Source organism: Maniola jurtina, chromosome 1, assembly GCF_905333055.1.
Source record: "Maniola jurtina chromosome 1, ilManJurt1.1, whole genome shotgun sequence".
Lineage (NCBI taxonomy): Eukaryota > Metazoa > Arthropoda > Insecta > Lepidoptera > Nymphalidae > Maniola > Maniola jurtina.
The window spans coordinates 10,547,727-10,565,261 of NC_060029.1; the positions used below are offsets into that span (position 1 = coordinate 10,547,727).

A 17,535-nucleotide genomic window follows, 5' to 3' on the forward strand; every position below is an offset into this window, starting at 1 on the left:
AACCACAATAGCCACAGTAGTCAATAGTTGCCACAATTTTTTGTATTTCAAAATAAAACTTCATACTCGTGTAGCGTTATTTGAACTTTTAAGACTAAAGCTCTGCTCTCCTCTCGTCCGAATTTATTGGTCTATGCGGGTCATACATACTTTATTATATGTTATGTAAATTGTTTTCGGTAAGTAACTATATTAATCTATGCTAATATTATAAAGAGGTAAAGTTTATTTGTAGGGGTAATGTCTGAAATTACGGAACCGATTTTGAAAACTCTTTCGGATATAATACGGACAGAGAGGTCAGCGTGTATATTGTCGCATGAGCATAGGCGCTTTGCTATGTTATAATCGACTAGTACGAGAATCAAAATCCCTGATGTAACATTTCATAAACATAAAATTTCCTATTGTAGATGTAGGATGTAGAAAATTATCATCGATGTTAGTCTTTAATATACACAAGGGAAGACATTTTGTGGGTCGTAACTGGTTGGATGTATACAAAAATTATTTAGATAATTTCAACAAAAGAACATAATTTATTACAGAGGCTCCCGTGTAATTTTTCAAGTTAACTAACTTTGTATGAACGTTGGGTATATCGGCTGAAAAATTTCTTCAGGGTATTTCCTGAACATGAAAGTGAGCAGTGATAGTATTTTTGGGCATGTGGATCCTAGGTAAATGGGTATTTTAAGTCATTGATCCTAATATAATATTATTATAAATGTGAAAGTGTGGATGTTTGGATGTTTGTTACTCAATCACGCAAAGACTACAGGACGGATTTGGCCGAAATTTGTTATGGAGATAGATTATACCCTGGATTACCATAGGCTCCTTTTTATTCCGGAAAATCAGAGTTCCCGCGGGATTATGAAAAATGTAAATCCACACGGACGAAGTCGCGGACATCAGCTAGTATTTCATAAACTGTTTTCCGAAAAAACTACCGTTTATGAAATAATAAACTCAAAAGTGGCAGTTTTATGAGACTCCGATTTCTAGTGATAATGTTTAATTGGACTTGGAACAAACTGTTTAGTGAAAAAAATTTACTTAGTTACTGATTATTCTTGTTCTTGATACGGTAAGACGGTTCCATAAGGCTTAATTCACATTGGCGCAGAGTCGAAGCATGGCAATTGATTCGACTCCTAGCTCTTTATATTCGTTTAACGCTTTGTACGTTACTATGGAGAAGAGTTCAATATACACAAAGTGTAAATACATGTTGCGATGCGTTGCTTCGACTCTGTGCCAATGTGAATTGACCATAAGCGTGAAGTAGATCCGTGTCCACACCGTGGGCTAGGTTGAGTGTGTTCTGACACGCATTTGATCAGTTATTTAACTCCAAAAGTTACCTCGCGGCTTCGGTTTCAGATAAGTAAGTCAGAGTATTCATGAAACAGGATCAGTGTTTTCGGGAATGGGTCGACTTTTGTATTGGAAAATGTTGCAGCGGTTGTGAGATGATTTATGATAATGTTCACTAAATATCTGACCTATATAATATTTAAGTTATATTTTTTGTATAGACAGACCTAGCTTTAAGTTTTATTGGTGATTCAAATAAAAATCATCCAACTAATATTTGTATATTTATTTTATTATCCATGGATTAAAAACTTTATACAAAATATAATAATTTATATTAATATAACAAATATAAAATTATTAAATAGAAAATACCTATCTAATATAGGTAGGTATTTTCAAAACAATGGCAATGTTTACATTTTGTCTTTACTAAACATATTATTATCATTATTTGTTTTGATTATATTATTAATCAAAATCAATTCAGACATTTAAGGCACAGCCAAGCAGCGTTGCTTGCTTTGACAAAAGTTACAAAATTGTTTATCTAAAGCCTGACCAGAAATATAAAAAAACTTGCTCTGGGGGCGCCACTTACATGGTCTATTGGAGATCTTGTATAAATTAGTTCCACCGTTTTTCCGCAATATGGTGGGGTGTTTTATTTTTCTGGTCAGGCTATAAAATCTTTTAAAAGGTTTGATTTAGGATTAAGCAAATGCAAAGTATAGAAAAAAGTTTTGCTTAATTAATAAATGCATTAATATGTTCTTTCAAAGGTATCTAATAAAATTTATTCGTTAAAATGAGATGCTTCAATAGAGTCCATCGAAGGCATCAAGCTGCAAGTTAATTCTGAAAGAAAAAATGTTTTGATAGTATTTATTCATCTTAATATAGCAAAAAATGATAAGCTAAGAATTAATTTTATGCCTCTTTGACTTGCACGAAACTGAGTATGGGCATACCCTCGATACGCCATACAAGTGAACTGATTTTAAAACCTAACTGCCAGAACACGGGCCTGTCCCCACACGATTTATGTGTGAGTATTTGAATGTAGGGTCGGTAGGACTGAGGCCTGAGCGAAGCCAATTGACCGGGACAAGGACAGCGCTGGATGTAAACAACATTAGTGCGCAGAGCGGCAATGCCAACGGGCGACGATAACTGGCGGGGGGGGGGGGGGAAGTAAGTTTCGCTTCTTTCGGTAGGGGGTGTACGCACTTGTAGAAGGCGGCCTGCACGTCGGCGACCTTGGTGGGGTGGCACACGACCGCCAGCTTGCCGGTGTCGGCGCGGAACAGGCGCGGCAACCAGCGCGCCGCCGCCGCGTGCGCTTCTTGTTGCGTCACCGCCGCGATGGCGCACACGAGGTCACTACACAAAATACATATCATTAACTAGATGAAGCCCGCAGCTTGGCCCGGGTGGATTAAGGTTTTTAAAAATCCCGTGGATAAAGCCGCCTGCAGCATCAGCATTGAGGAGTTGGAATTCAAATCTCTTATGGAACAATGTCGCAAAGTTCCACTACCGGTAAAAGAAAAAAATATGCAAATCGGTTCAGAAATCTCGGAGATATCGGTGTACATAGGTAGAAAAACACAATTCCTCCATTTCTTTCTTTTCAAATTCAAGAAAAAATAAAACAGACTTCAATAATCATAAACACTAAAAAAATTAAATTATTTTATATTATATATAAAAAATAATTTAATTTATTACCGAATATGTTAATTATGTATACAAGAGTTAATGTAGTTTTATAACATATTTTGGAGCCGGTGCCAATTAGCAACATGAACTAGATACTCTTCATATTGCTTGTGAATTGCCCTAATATATTAAAAAAAAGTGCAGTTCAGATTTTTACTTATCACCACCCCCATACACGGCGAAAGCGTGACACTTCACAAGATGGCGGCGTTAGTTCCGATTTCTGCCACGCACTAAAAGATCCTTGTCGCACTGTGTCACTAGTCATCATGATCAACGCATCGCCGGCTGGCACGGGACTTCTCTCAGCGTGAGAAGGGCTTTTGGCCCTACATACTTTTGGCATAATCAACCACGCTGACCAACTGCGAATTGGCAGACTTCACATACCTTTGATAACATAATGAAGCACTCTCAGGCATGCAGATTTCCTCACGATGTTTTCCTTCACCATTAAAGCAAGTGATATTTAATTGCCTTTTGTACCTACACTTTAAGTTTTTTTTTCTGACCTGTCATTTGTGTTTTGTGGTGTAATAAGTACATACATAGGTACATACATACATAAAACGCACATTACTCTGAAAAGTTAGATGTGCGTGCTCGGGATCGTAATCTGACCTCCGATCAAGAGGTGGACGTCCTAACCACTAAGCTATCACAGCATAAACTAGTATTACCGATTATAAGTTTCGCCCGCGCGCCGTACGTAGTTGAGCAGCGACTGCTCCACCACATCCTCGACGCACGCCTCATTATACACAGTTTCTAACAAAGTTATATCCTTTGCGGACGCGAACAGGTCCTCGTCGAATTTGGGGTCTGCTAAATACTCGTCCTAAAGAGAAGAGGAAACTTTTACAGGTCTTAGGTTTCTGACTTTTATTGTATATTATATTGGTACAAAGTGGTTTTCCGTTCACTAGTACCATAAAATGAAGTACTAACATGTGAAAAAGAATGTGGGAAACTTCTCAAATCATTGGAACCGTTTGAATATACAAAAGAAGTGGATCTGTCTTGGCGGGAGGACTTGGCCGTGGCTAGTTCCACCCTACCGGTAGAGTAGTGCCGCCAAGTGATTTAGGGTTCCGATGCGATGTCATGTAGACACCAGTTAAATGAAACTACCATATCATTTTCAAGTTGGCCCGCTTTCATTTTAGACTGCATTATCACTTACCACCATACGAGATCACATTCAAGGCCTAACTTTTATCAAAATAAAAATTAACACTAATATACAGTTCTGGAAATAATTGTAAGTTCAGTCGATTGCACAGATCGTAATGTGACAATTACTAATTCAGTTCTAAAAGGACATCATTTAGGTCACATAATCAATTTGCAAATTTAATTTTTGCAAACACCTTAAAAGAGTTGAGCTAAAAGTATATGTCTCAAATGGATGCTTGATTGATTACTTATGATCATGCATCGGTGATGCAGCGCCCTACTTCAGTGAACTAATTGATCATATGGAATAAATCAACTGTTTAAACTATGAAATATTATTATACAATTACCACAACCGATTTAGCCATGTTGTAAGCCGCGACAGTGTCAGTGGCGTGGTAGAGTGCGAGTGTGAACACGAGGCGACCCTCGTTATGTGAAGGTCGGATGCCGTATCCGTATCCGAGGTCGTCTCCCCCTCGGATCAATCTCCACATTGGACCCTGCAAAGTGAAGTAAAACTTTAGTCTATTTTTTAATCCTAGAGACCAAAATGACGTTTCGTGTGTTGTCTGTTTTTTACGGCCCTTTGATAGTGATGTGGTGCAATCGATACTTAACGATGAATACTAACCGATACCGATAATACGAGTATATGTTTGAGACAACAAAATGTGTTAAAATAATTCCGATTCAAATGAAATAAGTATGGGCTGATTTTCAGTTTATGAGTTTTACATACTATTGAAAAATTTATTTGTCGATTCTTTTATGCCTCAACCGATAGACTCACTGCTAGTAGGGCCAAGTTAGACATTTACCTCAAAATAAATAACTGTGTTTCGATTTTTGGCACAAGTGTTCCTTAGGATCTTAGAAGTAAATCATCAAAAGTCCCCACCCCTAGGACTTGGGCTTCCCAAGTCTCTCCGGCCGTGGTTTTGCGCAATTTCCACAAAAACTATTAGAACTAAGATAGTACCAAAAACGTAAGATAGAACAGTCAGTAGCAAAAATGTCCTTCATTACATATTCTACAAAAATGGTCTTTAGTTTATAGAAGCTAACAAATAGCTTCGGAAATATACTGGTCTAGTTTGCATGAAAAAAACAAACTTTGCAAAAAACTCTTATTGTAATATAGTTTTCTGTAATTTGCATACAAATTATGAAAGTTACGAAAAATCTGTTAGGAAAATTTTTGTTCCTCAGAACTGCGGTGTGCAAAACATCAGGAAGCCGGCTGTGTTTACCACATTTTTTTGCTTTATTTGTTCAAACCTCGAGTTGCGTGAAGTAGTTGAGCGCAACGAGGAGCGGCGCGACGTCGACGAGCGCGTTGCCGAGCGGGCCCTCGCTCAGCTGCTCCAGTAACGAGACGTCCAGACCCTCCACGCCCACCACCATGCCCCCGCCCCAACCGCTCATCAGATCCGCATCCCAGTATAGCTTCGGTCTGCAAACAACACATACATGCTTATAAGTGTATTGTAAGTGTAAATAGTCCAGCCGACGACGCCAGCGCACTTTAGTTGCCTCGGCAATCCCAAAGTGAAGAACATACACAGGAGGCAAAGGTCGCGTGCGGAGACGCGGTGCTGCGTCTTTCATATTTATATCCAACCCAAAATACTATACAAAGATAGCACCTAGTCAAAATCCAATTCTTCGGCTTCTGCATAGTGAATATTTGGTCCATCCTAGCGCCTAACACAGCTAGAAAGATATGAACCAAAAATTTGTTAAAAACAAAATATAAAATTCGAGACATTTTGGAATAAGAAGTATAACTTACTCGAGAGGTGTGATCTTATTTTCTCTCGCGAATCGTTTCCACGGTTCAGTACTAAGTTTGTACTTTTCCAAATCCGCAGCGAGATGCAACCAAGCACTCGCCGTGATGTTCTTAAAAGTTTTCTTCGCCTCGCTGATGGCCGCTTCAGCAGAGTCACCGCCGGCGTTCAGTTGCTCGATGAGTTCTTTGAGGAACTTCTGCTGTCGTAGGACGGAACTCCAGTGGACGTTGCTGTCTTTACAGTAGAGTAAATCTGGCAGGATGTGGTCTATCATTTTATGGCCATTTCTTCTAACCTGATCCAGAAACAAAACGGCATACATAAATGTATATAAAACGGAATGTATATAAAAGTTTAACAAACCCTTTTTTCAAAATCAAATAAACTAAAGCAGACAACTGAATTACAGAAGTAATGGCGAAAATATCTCACACTTACGATTTGCGGACGACATAATCATACTGGCTGAATCGCTGCAGGACCTTGGGGAAATGCTGATCGAACTAGGCTCTTTTTCCAGAAGGTCTTGATATGAACATAGACAAAACGAAAGTATGTTTAACGAACACGTTTTCTCAAGACCTGTCACCGTTGGATTAGTATCGAAGTTGTTCAAGAATATAACTATCTAGGCCAGATTATACAATTAGGCAGAAACAACTTCGACAAGGAGGCTGACAGACGAATTCAGCAGTACTGGGCAGCATTTTCAAAGCTACGTCAGGTCTGTAAATCGTCGATACCGCAAAGCCTTAAGACTAAGGTCTTCAATGAGTGTATCCTACCTATGATGACGTATGGAGCAGAAACGTGGACACTGACAGTTGGCCTCATCGACAAACTAAAAGTCGCTCAGCGCGCTATGGAGCGAGCTATGTTGGGTATCACTCTCAGGGATAAAATCTGGAACGAGAAAATTTGCAGAAGGACAAAAGTGACTGACATAGCTCAAAGGATTAACAAGCTGAAGTGGCAATGGGCAGGTTATGTCTATCACGGCCGATGGGGCAGACGTGTTCTGGAGTGGAGACGGCGTATCGGTAGCCGCAGTGTGGCCCTCCCTCCAGCCCGCTGGACCGATGTCTTGAAGAACATCAAGGTGGATGAGGAAAGCGGAGGGCCGTGTTTGGTGGCGCGCTGTTGGAAAGGCCTATGTCCAGAAGTGGACGCATACAGGCTGTTGGAATGAAATGTAAAGTTTGTCGAGGTAATCAGTCAAACTGATTACCTCGACAAACTTCTATGGAGGTGTTCAATTATAGGCCCTAATTGTTCCAACTATTTAAACTAAATGGTATTGGTGTTTAAGATAGTAAAAATGACAGAATTTGGCCAGAATCTTATTAGTGTAAAAAATAATTTGTGTAATTTCCCATTTTTTGTAATACCTGTGACACGTCGTTTATTAATCTCTGGGCGAACACCAACAACCTCTCTTTGTTAATTTCAGCTGCGTACAATACTTCGTACAGATGATTCACAACTTCTTCATAGTCTACTGGTTCACACTGAAACATAATTATTATATGAATCTATAACAGCCACATACTGAAGTCCATTAAATATATTATTTCAGGTTAGAGGTTAAACTTATTTAAATGTGTTTTAAACTCGCATAACAGAAGCTGAAAATTTTACTTGGATTCGCTGCTAATCGACTCTTAGATACTCTGTAGTAAATATCACTTTTTTGTTATCTTTTATATAATAAAACATTTATTTTCATATATTTCATCCATAAAGTGTTAGGAACAGTAGACTTTGTATTTCAATAATTATTATTTTTAAATTCAATAATTTAATAATAATTAAATAACGTTGTTGTTATTATTAATTTAAACTAGATTAATTCATATACATATACAGTATACACATCACCACATACTCATCACATACTTGGTGTACACGTGTATGTACACCCAGAGCGTCTTAAAAGGGATTTCCCACTTCGTAGCCAATGTCCTCAGAATACCGTCGGGGCTCCCGCGTTCTCTGCTCTTCATCATCTCAAAGATCTCCGCAATATAAGATAGTAGATACATTACTTTAGTCTCAATCTGTACGAAGTGTCCGAACTGTCCCACGGTGAAGTTCCACGAGCGGCCGAAGCCGATGTTTTTAGAGAAGCTGACAGTCAGCTGCTCTGTGGTCGAAATCACTTTTTCGTGAGGTATGAGCGTGTCTCTCCTCCTAACAGGACATTCTGCCAATGCGTTGAGGTGCAAACGCAGCCATTTGCGTGTCATCTGATCCACATTTGTAGTGTCCAGGATAATGGATATCTGGAAAACATTGGTGATTTAAAGAACATCTCAGGAAAAGCATTTTTAAAAGACCTGAAAACTTTTTTTTTATAGATAACGAATAGCGATTGTTAACATAATTCACTTTAGAATTAATTTATCTATGTATTATTTATGGTTTTTTATTTATCTACATTTCTTTATTTATTACATTGATTTTAGTTTTGATACTTATTTCTCTTGAATTTGTTTTTCAATGTTTTTCGGGTTGGGAACCTGTATGACGGTAAAACATTATATGCTCATAGTACAAGCTAACAATCTTCCACTCAGCTAATAATGAATGTTAGCATCAATGAATGTGTTTTTTATTTGCTTTGATGAAAGATCGAATTTCAACTCTTGCGAATTAACGTTTTTAGGAATAAAAACTAGCTGAGCTGCCACAGTTTAGTTTGGGTGGATGTTTGAGTCTTTTCATAGTGAAGGTACATGTCTTATAGACACTAGACTGTAAAATCTCAAGTTTCTAGACAGTCAGTTACATTAAGTTACATCAGTTAAACTGTTTTTCTACGACCTTGTCTGCAATTTTAAAAGATCTTGATCATAGATGTGTTATCAAAAAAAATCAGTAAACCCTTTGGGATATTACTGAGCAGAGAAGAACCTGTTACTTACAAAAACAAAATTGGTTTTCAAACTATGTAGTCTAGTGTACATGGGTATTTCCTTGAGATCTAAGTGTGGACAGGGCTCGCCGCCGGAGCTCCATGAGCTGATGTTGTAGTATTTGAGGTTTTCGCACGACAGCACCGGCAACGAAGCCAACGTTCCCGGGGGCGGGGGACGCTGGAACGTAATATTATAATAATATGAAGCCGCGTTTCATGGAAGGAAAGAAGAGGAGAGGACGACCAAGGAAAAGGTGGATGGATTGCGTGAAAGAGGATATCCATATAAAAGAGGTGGGTGATACGTTGACGGATCACAAAAGGGAGTGAAAGTCAGGTAGAAAAAGAATATGAAGCTGCGTTTCCGCTTAGTTTTCAGCGTTAAGAAAACACTTCAGCTAGAGCGACCAAATATGTACAACCGGTTGGACTCGGCGAACGACTGCTCGCTCGCTTTTCATCGGCGCTTCTTTTCACGGCGTCACCAGCGAACAAGCGATAGCTCCAGCCGTCCGATCTTTATTTCAAATTTTACGCAAACATGGAAGTAAATCAAGAAGAAACTTTAAAACATTCGAAAGATTTTGTTAAACTATTCGAAAGAAACAATTACAGAATTAGTGCAGTCAGTGAAGTCTTTTCGTCGGAAATCCTTAGAAACAGCTCCAATTTTGATGTTTTTCAATCAGAAACGTTTTGAATTGGGGAAATATTTTTTAATCCATATGTATGATATTTATACATGACGTCCAGTAAAACGTTACCTTCTCTTTAAGAGGTTGTAAAGGAGGTCAAATTCTATTAAATGACCTCTAAACACCTATGGAGAAAAAGGGCCCGTTTTTGAGTTATTGATCGTTTTCAGAAAAATACGTACATATTTGTTTCTTTTAAAATTAATTAGTAAGGCATATAGCCAACTGTTTATTTAGTTTCTAAGTGGCAGACATCTCAATTAATAATTTTATTGTGAGTACTAAAATAAAAATAATAATAATCTTTTATATCCTTATATTAGTGTAGTATGAGTATATTAGGCAAAATATACCTCATTGAATTTCATAGCTTCACTGAGTATTTTACTCTTTTCCGCTAATCCTTCTTCTCCTAATTGTGCTCTCTGCTCTTCTATTCTCTTTTTCTCGTCTTCGGCAATTCTATAAATTTAGGAATTTATAACTATAACTACTATAACTTTATGAATGTAACTTTGTAATTTAATTACTAATAAGTTATAATATGTGGTCAACGTAGTGGGTAGCACGTAAATTTTACTTCATCATTCTACTATGTATATTATTTTTAATCACTGCGTGCTACTGTTTGTTAATCCAAATAAAAAAATAAAAATAAAAAAGTTGTTTTAAGTGTCTTAAGTCTGAGCAAAGTTGAAGTTCGCTCTATAGATCTCAGCATCTTAGCTTTGCAATTTTTAGGACACTCACTTAGCTTTCAACTCTATGCTCGGCGAGCCGATGATGGTGACTAGGTCATCGCTGAAGTATTTCTTCAGCAAACCCAGCCAATAGTCTGAACTTTCTTTTAGCAGTTCGTTCAGGGAATTGTGCGGGTTCATACGGGATATAAACTGAAATCAAATATTAAGATGATCACTCTGTTACCTTCAGTCACTCTGGGTGGCACGGTGAGGATGTCTGTTTCGCCGCGCAATTGGTTCGTCATCTAACCTTTCGCTTTGCGCGTTTACAATACTGTACCTTACAATCCATAACAATATTATAATTTCTGTTACCCTTACACGGAACATCCCATTAACCGATTTTGGGAGATTTGGTACAGAAAATCTTGCATTCTGGAGACGGATATAGGCATCACGGAAAATAGAGTTCCCAAGGGATATGTAAAAATAACTTAAATCCACACGAATTTTATCGCTTACTAATCGTTTTTGAATGTTATCGAAGTTATCGAATCGAACTAGCATGTCTCATTCGACGCTTTCTAAAGATGGATTTAGACCACACGAGCGGCCAAACAGAGATAACATTGCTCTGTATGTTTATCCAAAGAGAACTTCGTAGAGGGTGATACAGCGAGCATTCGTTTGCTTGCTCTAAATCCACCCCGACGAGCGGTTAGTAAGCGTTCGTTAGAATCTTATGGATTCTATATAGCTAGTACTTGATAAATAATTATTTTAAATAAATAAATGAATAAATCTTCATTAACTTAACGAAACGTAGTACATATTTATAAGCTTTAGTGTAAGGCCCTGCCTCGAAGTGAAACCTGTGTTTCAGGAGGCAGCGTCTTCCCATAATAATATATTGTATGATGCGTAAAATTACTTACATCATCTTCGTTTCGCGAATACAACGCATCACGGATGCACCGAAAAGCGATAGCTTCATGTTGGTCAGACTCCAGGCTAGCCATGGTCTCTCTCAGCTGTTTCCTCAACATCAATTTCATTCTCTCCATGTCGATAGCTTCGTCCCCGTTAATTACGCTCTTCAAATAGTTGCGAACCTCGTCTCGAGCTATTTCGAGCTTTTCCACGGGCACATCTTCGAGCTCTATTTTTATAAGTGGAGCCATATTTTCTGTTAGGTTGTAGGATACCTGAAAAATGTTTTTTCAGTCCAACTTGTCTATCAGAAAATAATCTGAGCGGGACGGATGGCACCATTTGTATTGGACCAATAAATTTGATTTTTGCTCTCCACACAGTACAATAGCTGGCAGGAAATTATTGCACATCGAACTTTAGAAAGAGATTTCGGCCTCCCAGGCGCAGTGGTAAGCGCTGTGGTCTTATTAGTCTTATTAGAGAGGTCTTGGGTTCGATTCCCGGCAGGGGTTTGGATTTTTTCTAAATTTCTAGTCTGGTCTGGTGGAAGGCTTCAGCTGCGACTAGTTACCACCCTACCGGCAAAGTCGTACCGCCAGACGATTTAGCGTTCCGGTACGATGCCGTGTAGAAACCAAAGGAGTATGGGTTTAATGAAAACTACCATACTCCTTCCATGTTAGCCCGCTTCCACAGATGACACAGTTTATTCCGGCGCTTCTCCTACTTGAGGTCTTTTGACTTTAAAGCTTAAGAATTAGAGGCGCCGGGATAACCTAACACGTAGGTATACTTAACTGGTAATGTGTGGCACAGTTTTCAAAAACAAACGCTTCTTTTTTTTTCTTTCTTCCATCTTAGCCTGCATCATCCCGTACCACCAGGTGAGACTGCAGTCAGTCTAACTTGTATCTGAATAAAAATATAAAAAAGGTGTCGGCTTCGTGGAGCATTGTCTCTGTCACTCATGTCGATGTGATGTTTTGTCGGTATCAACGACACTGACGAGTGACCACTATCTCTTTCTAAAGTCATATTTGCAATATTTTCTGCTGGGTACTGTATTTACGTGAGTCGTGAGTGGTGATTTAGAGTGGTAGATCAGTCAGAAAACACATATAAAATCTAATCACAGTCAGGATTGTTTTGGAGTCATATTATACTTATAGCAATTTTTATATCATGTTAGTGACTTTTTTTATGAAAATTGTTGACTATTTTGTTAGTAGTTGAAAGTCTTATGTTGATTTGTTGGCTTCCTACAATATTTTCAGGTGTAAGGCTTCTTGTACATGAAGCTGGAGCCGGACCGAAAGTGGGTGAGAGAGATTTTAATTGTTTTAAAAATCATTTATCATTTGGTGTATACTATACACGTAATAACGTGGCGGCTACGGTGCAGCGCCGTTAAGGTTATATGCCATTTACACTCACTTTTAGTACGAGTAATTGAGAACTTTGCACACTACAGACACTCACTTCTCCGGCCAGAGGGTCTTCTCTCTCGACGAGCGCGCGCTGCAGTGGCGCCGCGGCCGTGTCGCACAGATAGCGCAAAAACACCGCGCAAGCTGTCAACTCCTTCAAGGCCGTGCGCTCCGTCAATATGGGCCCTCGCCAACCAAACAAAATCTGTTCAGAAAATACATTGAAACTTATCTTTATTCAGCTCAGCTCACTCAGCGGGCGATGGGGCAAGCTATGCTCGGAGTTTCTCTACGTAATAAAATTAGAAACGAGGAGATCCGTAGAAGAACCAGAGTAAACTACGTTACTCAATAGGTTGCGAAGCTGAAGTGAAGTGGAGAAATATATTATTATCATGCGTTGACTCTGCAAGTTTGGCCTCAATCGGTCCAGTGTTTTTTGTGATGCTAACACAAACACATGAACAGACCGTTTCTCACTAGTCACTGGAACTGAGTCTGAGCACAAATAAATTTTAGAGTATTCGCATCCTCTTCTTACTAATGTAATATGAAAAGGAAAGACATAGTTTGACAGCTGTTTTAAACTTAGAGCTGTCAAACCTCGTGACTTTAGCTGTCAATCGCGAGGCAATTGGTTGAATTTGTAGCGTGGACTAATATTTAGAGTCTTTAAATGTAAAATTCATGTTCTGTCCTTTTTTAGCAGTATTAAAAAAAGATGCAGATACTCTAAATTTAGTTTAAAGAAAGACAACTTAATCGGCGCCATTGAAACCTAGTTGCCTTCGAAGCGATAAGGCCGCTAATTTATACTTCAATTTTGTGTTATTTTTGTGTTTTTTCTTTTTAAAATGGTGCACAGTAAAGAATATAAAACAAAACAATAACAAGTGTAAATTAAAAATTTTCAACACGTGACAAGTGAAGGTTACGTTACAGTAACTAGAAAAGAGCTGATAACTTTCAAACGGCTGAACCGATTTTCTTGGACTATTCCGCGCCTACGATCCAAAGTATCTGAGTTTTCCAAAACATCATTTTCAAATAAATAATTATGTATATCTAGGCAACGTCCATCTTGACAGCTTGACATTTGTCAATTGACACTTGAATATTATGAACCTAAGGGTTATCTAACCTTCTTTTCTACAAGAAAACTAGAAAAGAGCTGATAACTTTTAAACGGCTGAACCAATTTTTTTGGATTATAGCTAAGAACACTCTCGATCAAGACACCTTTCAAACAAAAAAAAGTAAATTAAAATCGGTTCATTCGTTTAGGCGCTACGATGCCACAGACAGATACACAGATACACAGACACACAGATACACACGTCAAACTTATAACACCCCTCTTTTTGGGTCGGGGGTTAAAAACAGACAAATTAGTAGATACAATTCTATTATAATAGACAGACTACAAAAGCCATTACCTGTCCATAGTCTTCAGTACTGGCGGGGCACTGTTCTCGCAGCTCCCCATAGTTGGGTGGAGGAGGAATAGTTTGCCATGGCTTAACCCATTCTTCTTGTACTTCTTTTTCCCTCTGTCATAACAAAAAAAAAATTGTTAAGTACCTAGCAAAAAAAATTAATTATTTTTATATAGCCAAGCACCAGCATATAACCACAAATTCACAATTTTCCTTTACTTAAGTTATAAGATTGCCAATTGAAGACTATCTGCCAAATTTTATGGTTCTAGGTCAACAGGAAGTTTATATTATATACCCTACAGGTTTTCTTGACAGACATGGCAGATGGACAGACAGACAGACAAATAGACAGACAGACAACAAAGTGATCCTATAAGGCTTCCTTTTTCCTATTGAGGTACGGAACCCTAAAAACAAAAAAGTTTGACCTTCACTGATATAGCTCAATATTTGAATGCATGTTTGACTCACCTTAGCAATGATGTCATCCTCCACAGTGGCTAATACTTTAAATACATCATCTGCCTCAATTTGACCTGTGAGGATGATTGTTAGATTCTCAGCTCTGTAGTACTTCTTGTGGTAGTCTCGCACCTTTGAAAACAATGTGATGATGAATAATTATATGACTTGTAAAGAATACTAAAGCATAGGCCTTGATGGTTTAAATTGTTGCAAAGCTATTTTTTAATTATTCGCAAAGTAACAGATAACCGATGGCGTCATTGTAACTGTGCAAAGTCGGCGTCTTAGACATTTTCATTTATGCTATGGGTGAATGTAATGAAAAGCACACACAAATGTGCACACAGAACTCTGGTACAGTGTGACATATTTTTTTTAAAATCTTAATTTCTATTGGACTTTAACTGACAAGGACACGCCAGCCCCATCGTAACCTAAATTACAATCTAAATAAGATAACGGAATGCAATGGATACAACTGAAGAGATATTACAGCCTATAGTGACATATATTATTGAAATTTAAGAGGCAACACATACAGATTTACCATAGTTTGGACCTTTACAGTAACATATTTACGGCATAATAATTTTGCTTACTTTTGTGATGTCCGTGGAAGTTCTCAAGTTTTCCATAATGCCCCTAGTGTAAGCTGAGTAGCCACTATTAGGATACATAGCACGGAGCAGTTTTAACTTACACCTGTAGGACCATAAAGTGAATTTGTTTATAACAGTTATTTAAAAAAGTTCTTATTTATAAAAATGTTATCACTTTCAATAATGTGTTCTGTAACAAGTAACGTTTTCTAACTTAAACAAAAACAATATGAATTCAGAAGGGAGAGATTGAGTTAACACAATTAACTAAATAAAATTTTTCAACACTAAGAGGCTTAGGGAAACTGTTTTGTAACCAACATCCAAAAATGGAGGTGGTTTCAAATTCTCAATTATGTATGTTTTAGTAAAAATGGAAGGACAGCTTTATTTACTGTGTTGTAAAGTGAAGTGAGAAAGAGATGGCAATAAAACAAGTTTACTGCAATGGAGCAAAATACGAGACGGATGGACAGACTGACAACAAAGTGATCCTATAGGGGTTCCATTTTCCCTTTTGAGGTACGGAACCCTAAAAGTATTGAAGAAAGTCATATTATTGTATTCAAACACATGTTTGAATAAACATCTGTAAGAGGCTATAAAAAAATCTTCACTCTTACCTAGTATCAGCAGTATTTTCCCACCGCTGTATCTCACAGTACACCTCACCTGCATCTTCACCCTCCCCATTGACATGGTGTATTTCAGTTATAAACCCTTCTTCAGTAAGAGTAGGCCTTAGTATATGATCAATGTATATGGGTAGCACAGTTAACATGCCAGCGTCTCCGGCAGTGTGTATTGTGTAGCAGGTGTGGTCTACCTCCGTCCATGCGCTGGTCCCATGCGTCATACAACGGTTTGCAACCAAATCAAGGATACCTTTGTAAGGGTATCGCTCGGAACCAAAAAAGATGAGATGTTCTAAGGTATACGGCAGTCCATCATCATTATGAGCTTCAGTTGCTGCAAAATTATTTCATTCACTTTACAACCCTTTAAGAACTTGTGATGAATAACATGCTTACTCTTCATTTAAGTTCAGGTAACACAGCTGCATAATATAATTAAATTAATAATAACAGGGATTTTTCTTTCACTTCCCTGTAACAACAGTACACTACCCCTTCAGGCCTATGTCCATACCAAAAGTTGTGGCAATTTAAAATCTGTTTAATACTTACAGTGATATCATTAAAACCAATCAATAATAATTAACTTACCAAAACAAAAGAAGCCGTGCAGGATAGGTCCTTCGACATTTGCTATTATTACAGTCAATCCAGTTTTATCCGACACATATTTATTTACAGGTATTACGTCAGATGCTTTTGTGGAAGATTTTAATTTAAAGTGGGACATGTTTTTAATAGTACAAGTACCTAATGGAAAATTAAACTAAGTAGGTATATAATAAACGTTAACGTTGATAGTTTATGATAGAATTGGATAGAATAAATTACCGAAAACAGGAATAACAATTGAACAATGATAATTAAGTAATTATAAAAAAGCACCGGCCACCGACCAGGAAAAATAGGTACTTCTCCGAATTACTGGTATGTGCCTCAGGAAAAATAAAAAATATTCTAGCGCCGATATTGGCTCACACTTCTGATGTAATCTTATCATTATCATACACAGTTGAGTAGTGTAACTTGTTTTGAGTGGTAGTGTTGAGTGGTTTTGATACTAATCAAAACCAACTAAGATTATTTTCTCAGAATGTTCAAAAAACACAATATAAATAAACTTTTACCCATATAGATATCTTTTTTTTTTTCTGTAATCTGGCTTTACTCTGATTAGCCAATGTCAAGTTTGTGATATTTTCAAGTTATTGAATTTATACAAGTATGGACTCCGTCTGCGCCGGCGCCCGCCGACATACGCGCGGCGCCCCTTTAGAGCGCTTCCCAGTCAGTTCCACCACCAAAAAACACCAACTAACACAAAAACCAGCCACTCTTAACAAAAAAAACACTCCAAACAAGCACAGCAGTGGCCCTAACTAATGGCTAACAGCAAACTTATATGTTGTTGTTCTGTGGCTAACTAACGTACACTTGTTGTTGTTTATTGGGACAGCGTGACACTTCACAAGATGGCGGCGTTAGTTCCAATTTTGGCCACGCACCAAAAGATCCTTGTTGCACTCACTAAATATCTGACTTAAATATTATAATAATATTTAAGTTATATTTTTTTGTATAGAAATAGCTTTAAGTTTTATTGGTGATATTGAAATAAAAAGCATCCAATAATATTGTTTTTATTTTACTACCTATCCATGAATATAAAAACTTTATATCATCCAAATGTCCATAATATCATATAGGTAGGTATTTTCAAAACAATGG

The 17,535-nt window shown here is 37.8% G+C and overlaps 1 protein-coding gene across 1 annotated transcript; it reads right to left on the reverse strand.

Annotated features, from left to right (window-relative positions):
* Positions 1–1,903: 1,903 nt before the first annotated feature.
* Positions 1,904–16,940, reverse strand: LOC123866725 (uncharacterized protein C05D11.1-like). The gene is made up of 19 exons (XM_045908406.1): positions 16,935–16,940; positions 16,399–16,557; positions 15,796–16,141; positions 15,173–15,275; positions 14,580–14,702; positions 14,106–14,219; positions 12,722–12,874; positions 11,245–11,514; positions 10,377–10,519; positions 9,980–10,088; positions 8,939–9,109; positions 8,060–8,296; positions 7,403–7,522; positions 6,014–6,309; positions 5,500–5,674; positions 4,569–4,721; positions 3,723–3,880; positions 2,551–2,703; positions 1,904–2,178 (listed from the first exon to the last, which is right to left on the reverse strand). The coding sequence occupies exons 1-19, from the start codon at positions 16,936–16,938 to the stop codon at positions 2,139–2,141; spliced, it is 3,027 nt and encodes a 1,008-aa protein (XP_045764362.1). The 5' UTR covers positions 16,939–16,940; the 3' UTR covers positions 1,904–2,138.
* Between the last annotated feature and the right edge of the window lie 595 nt (positions 16,941–17,535).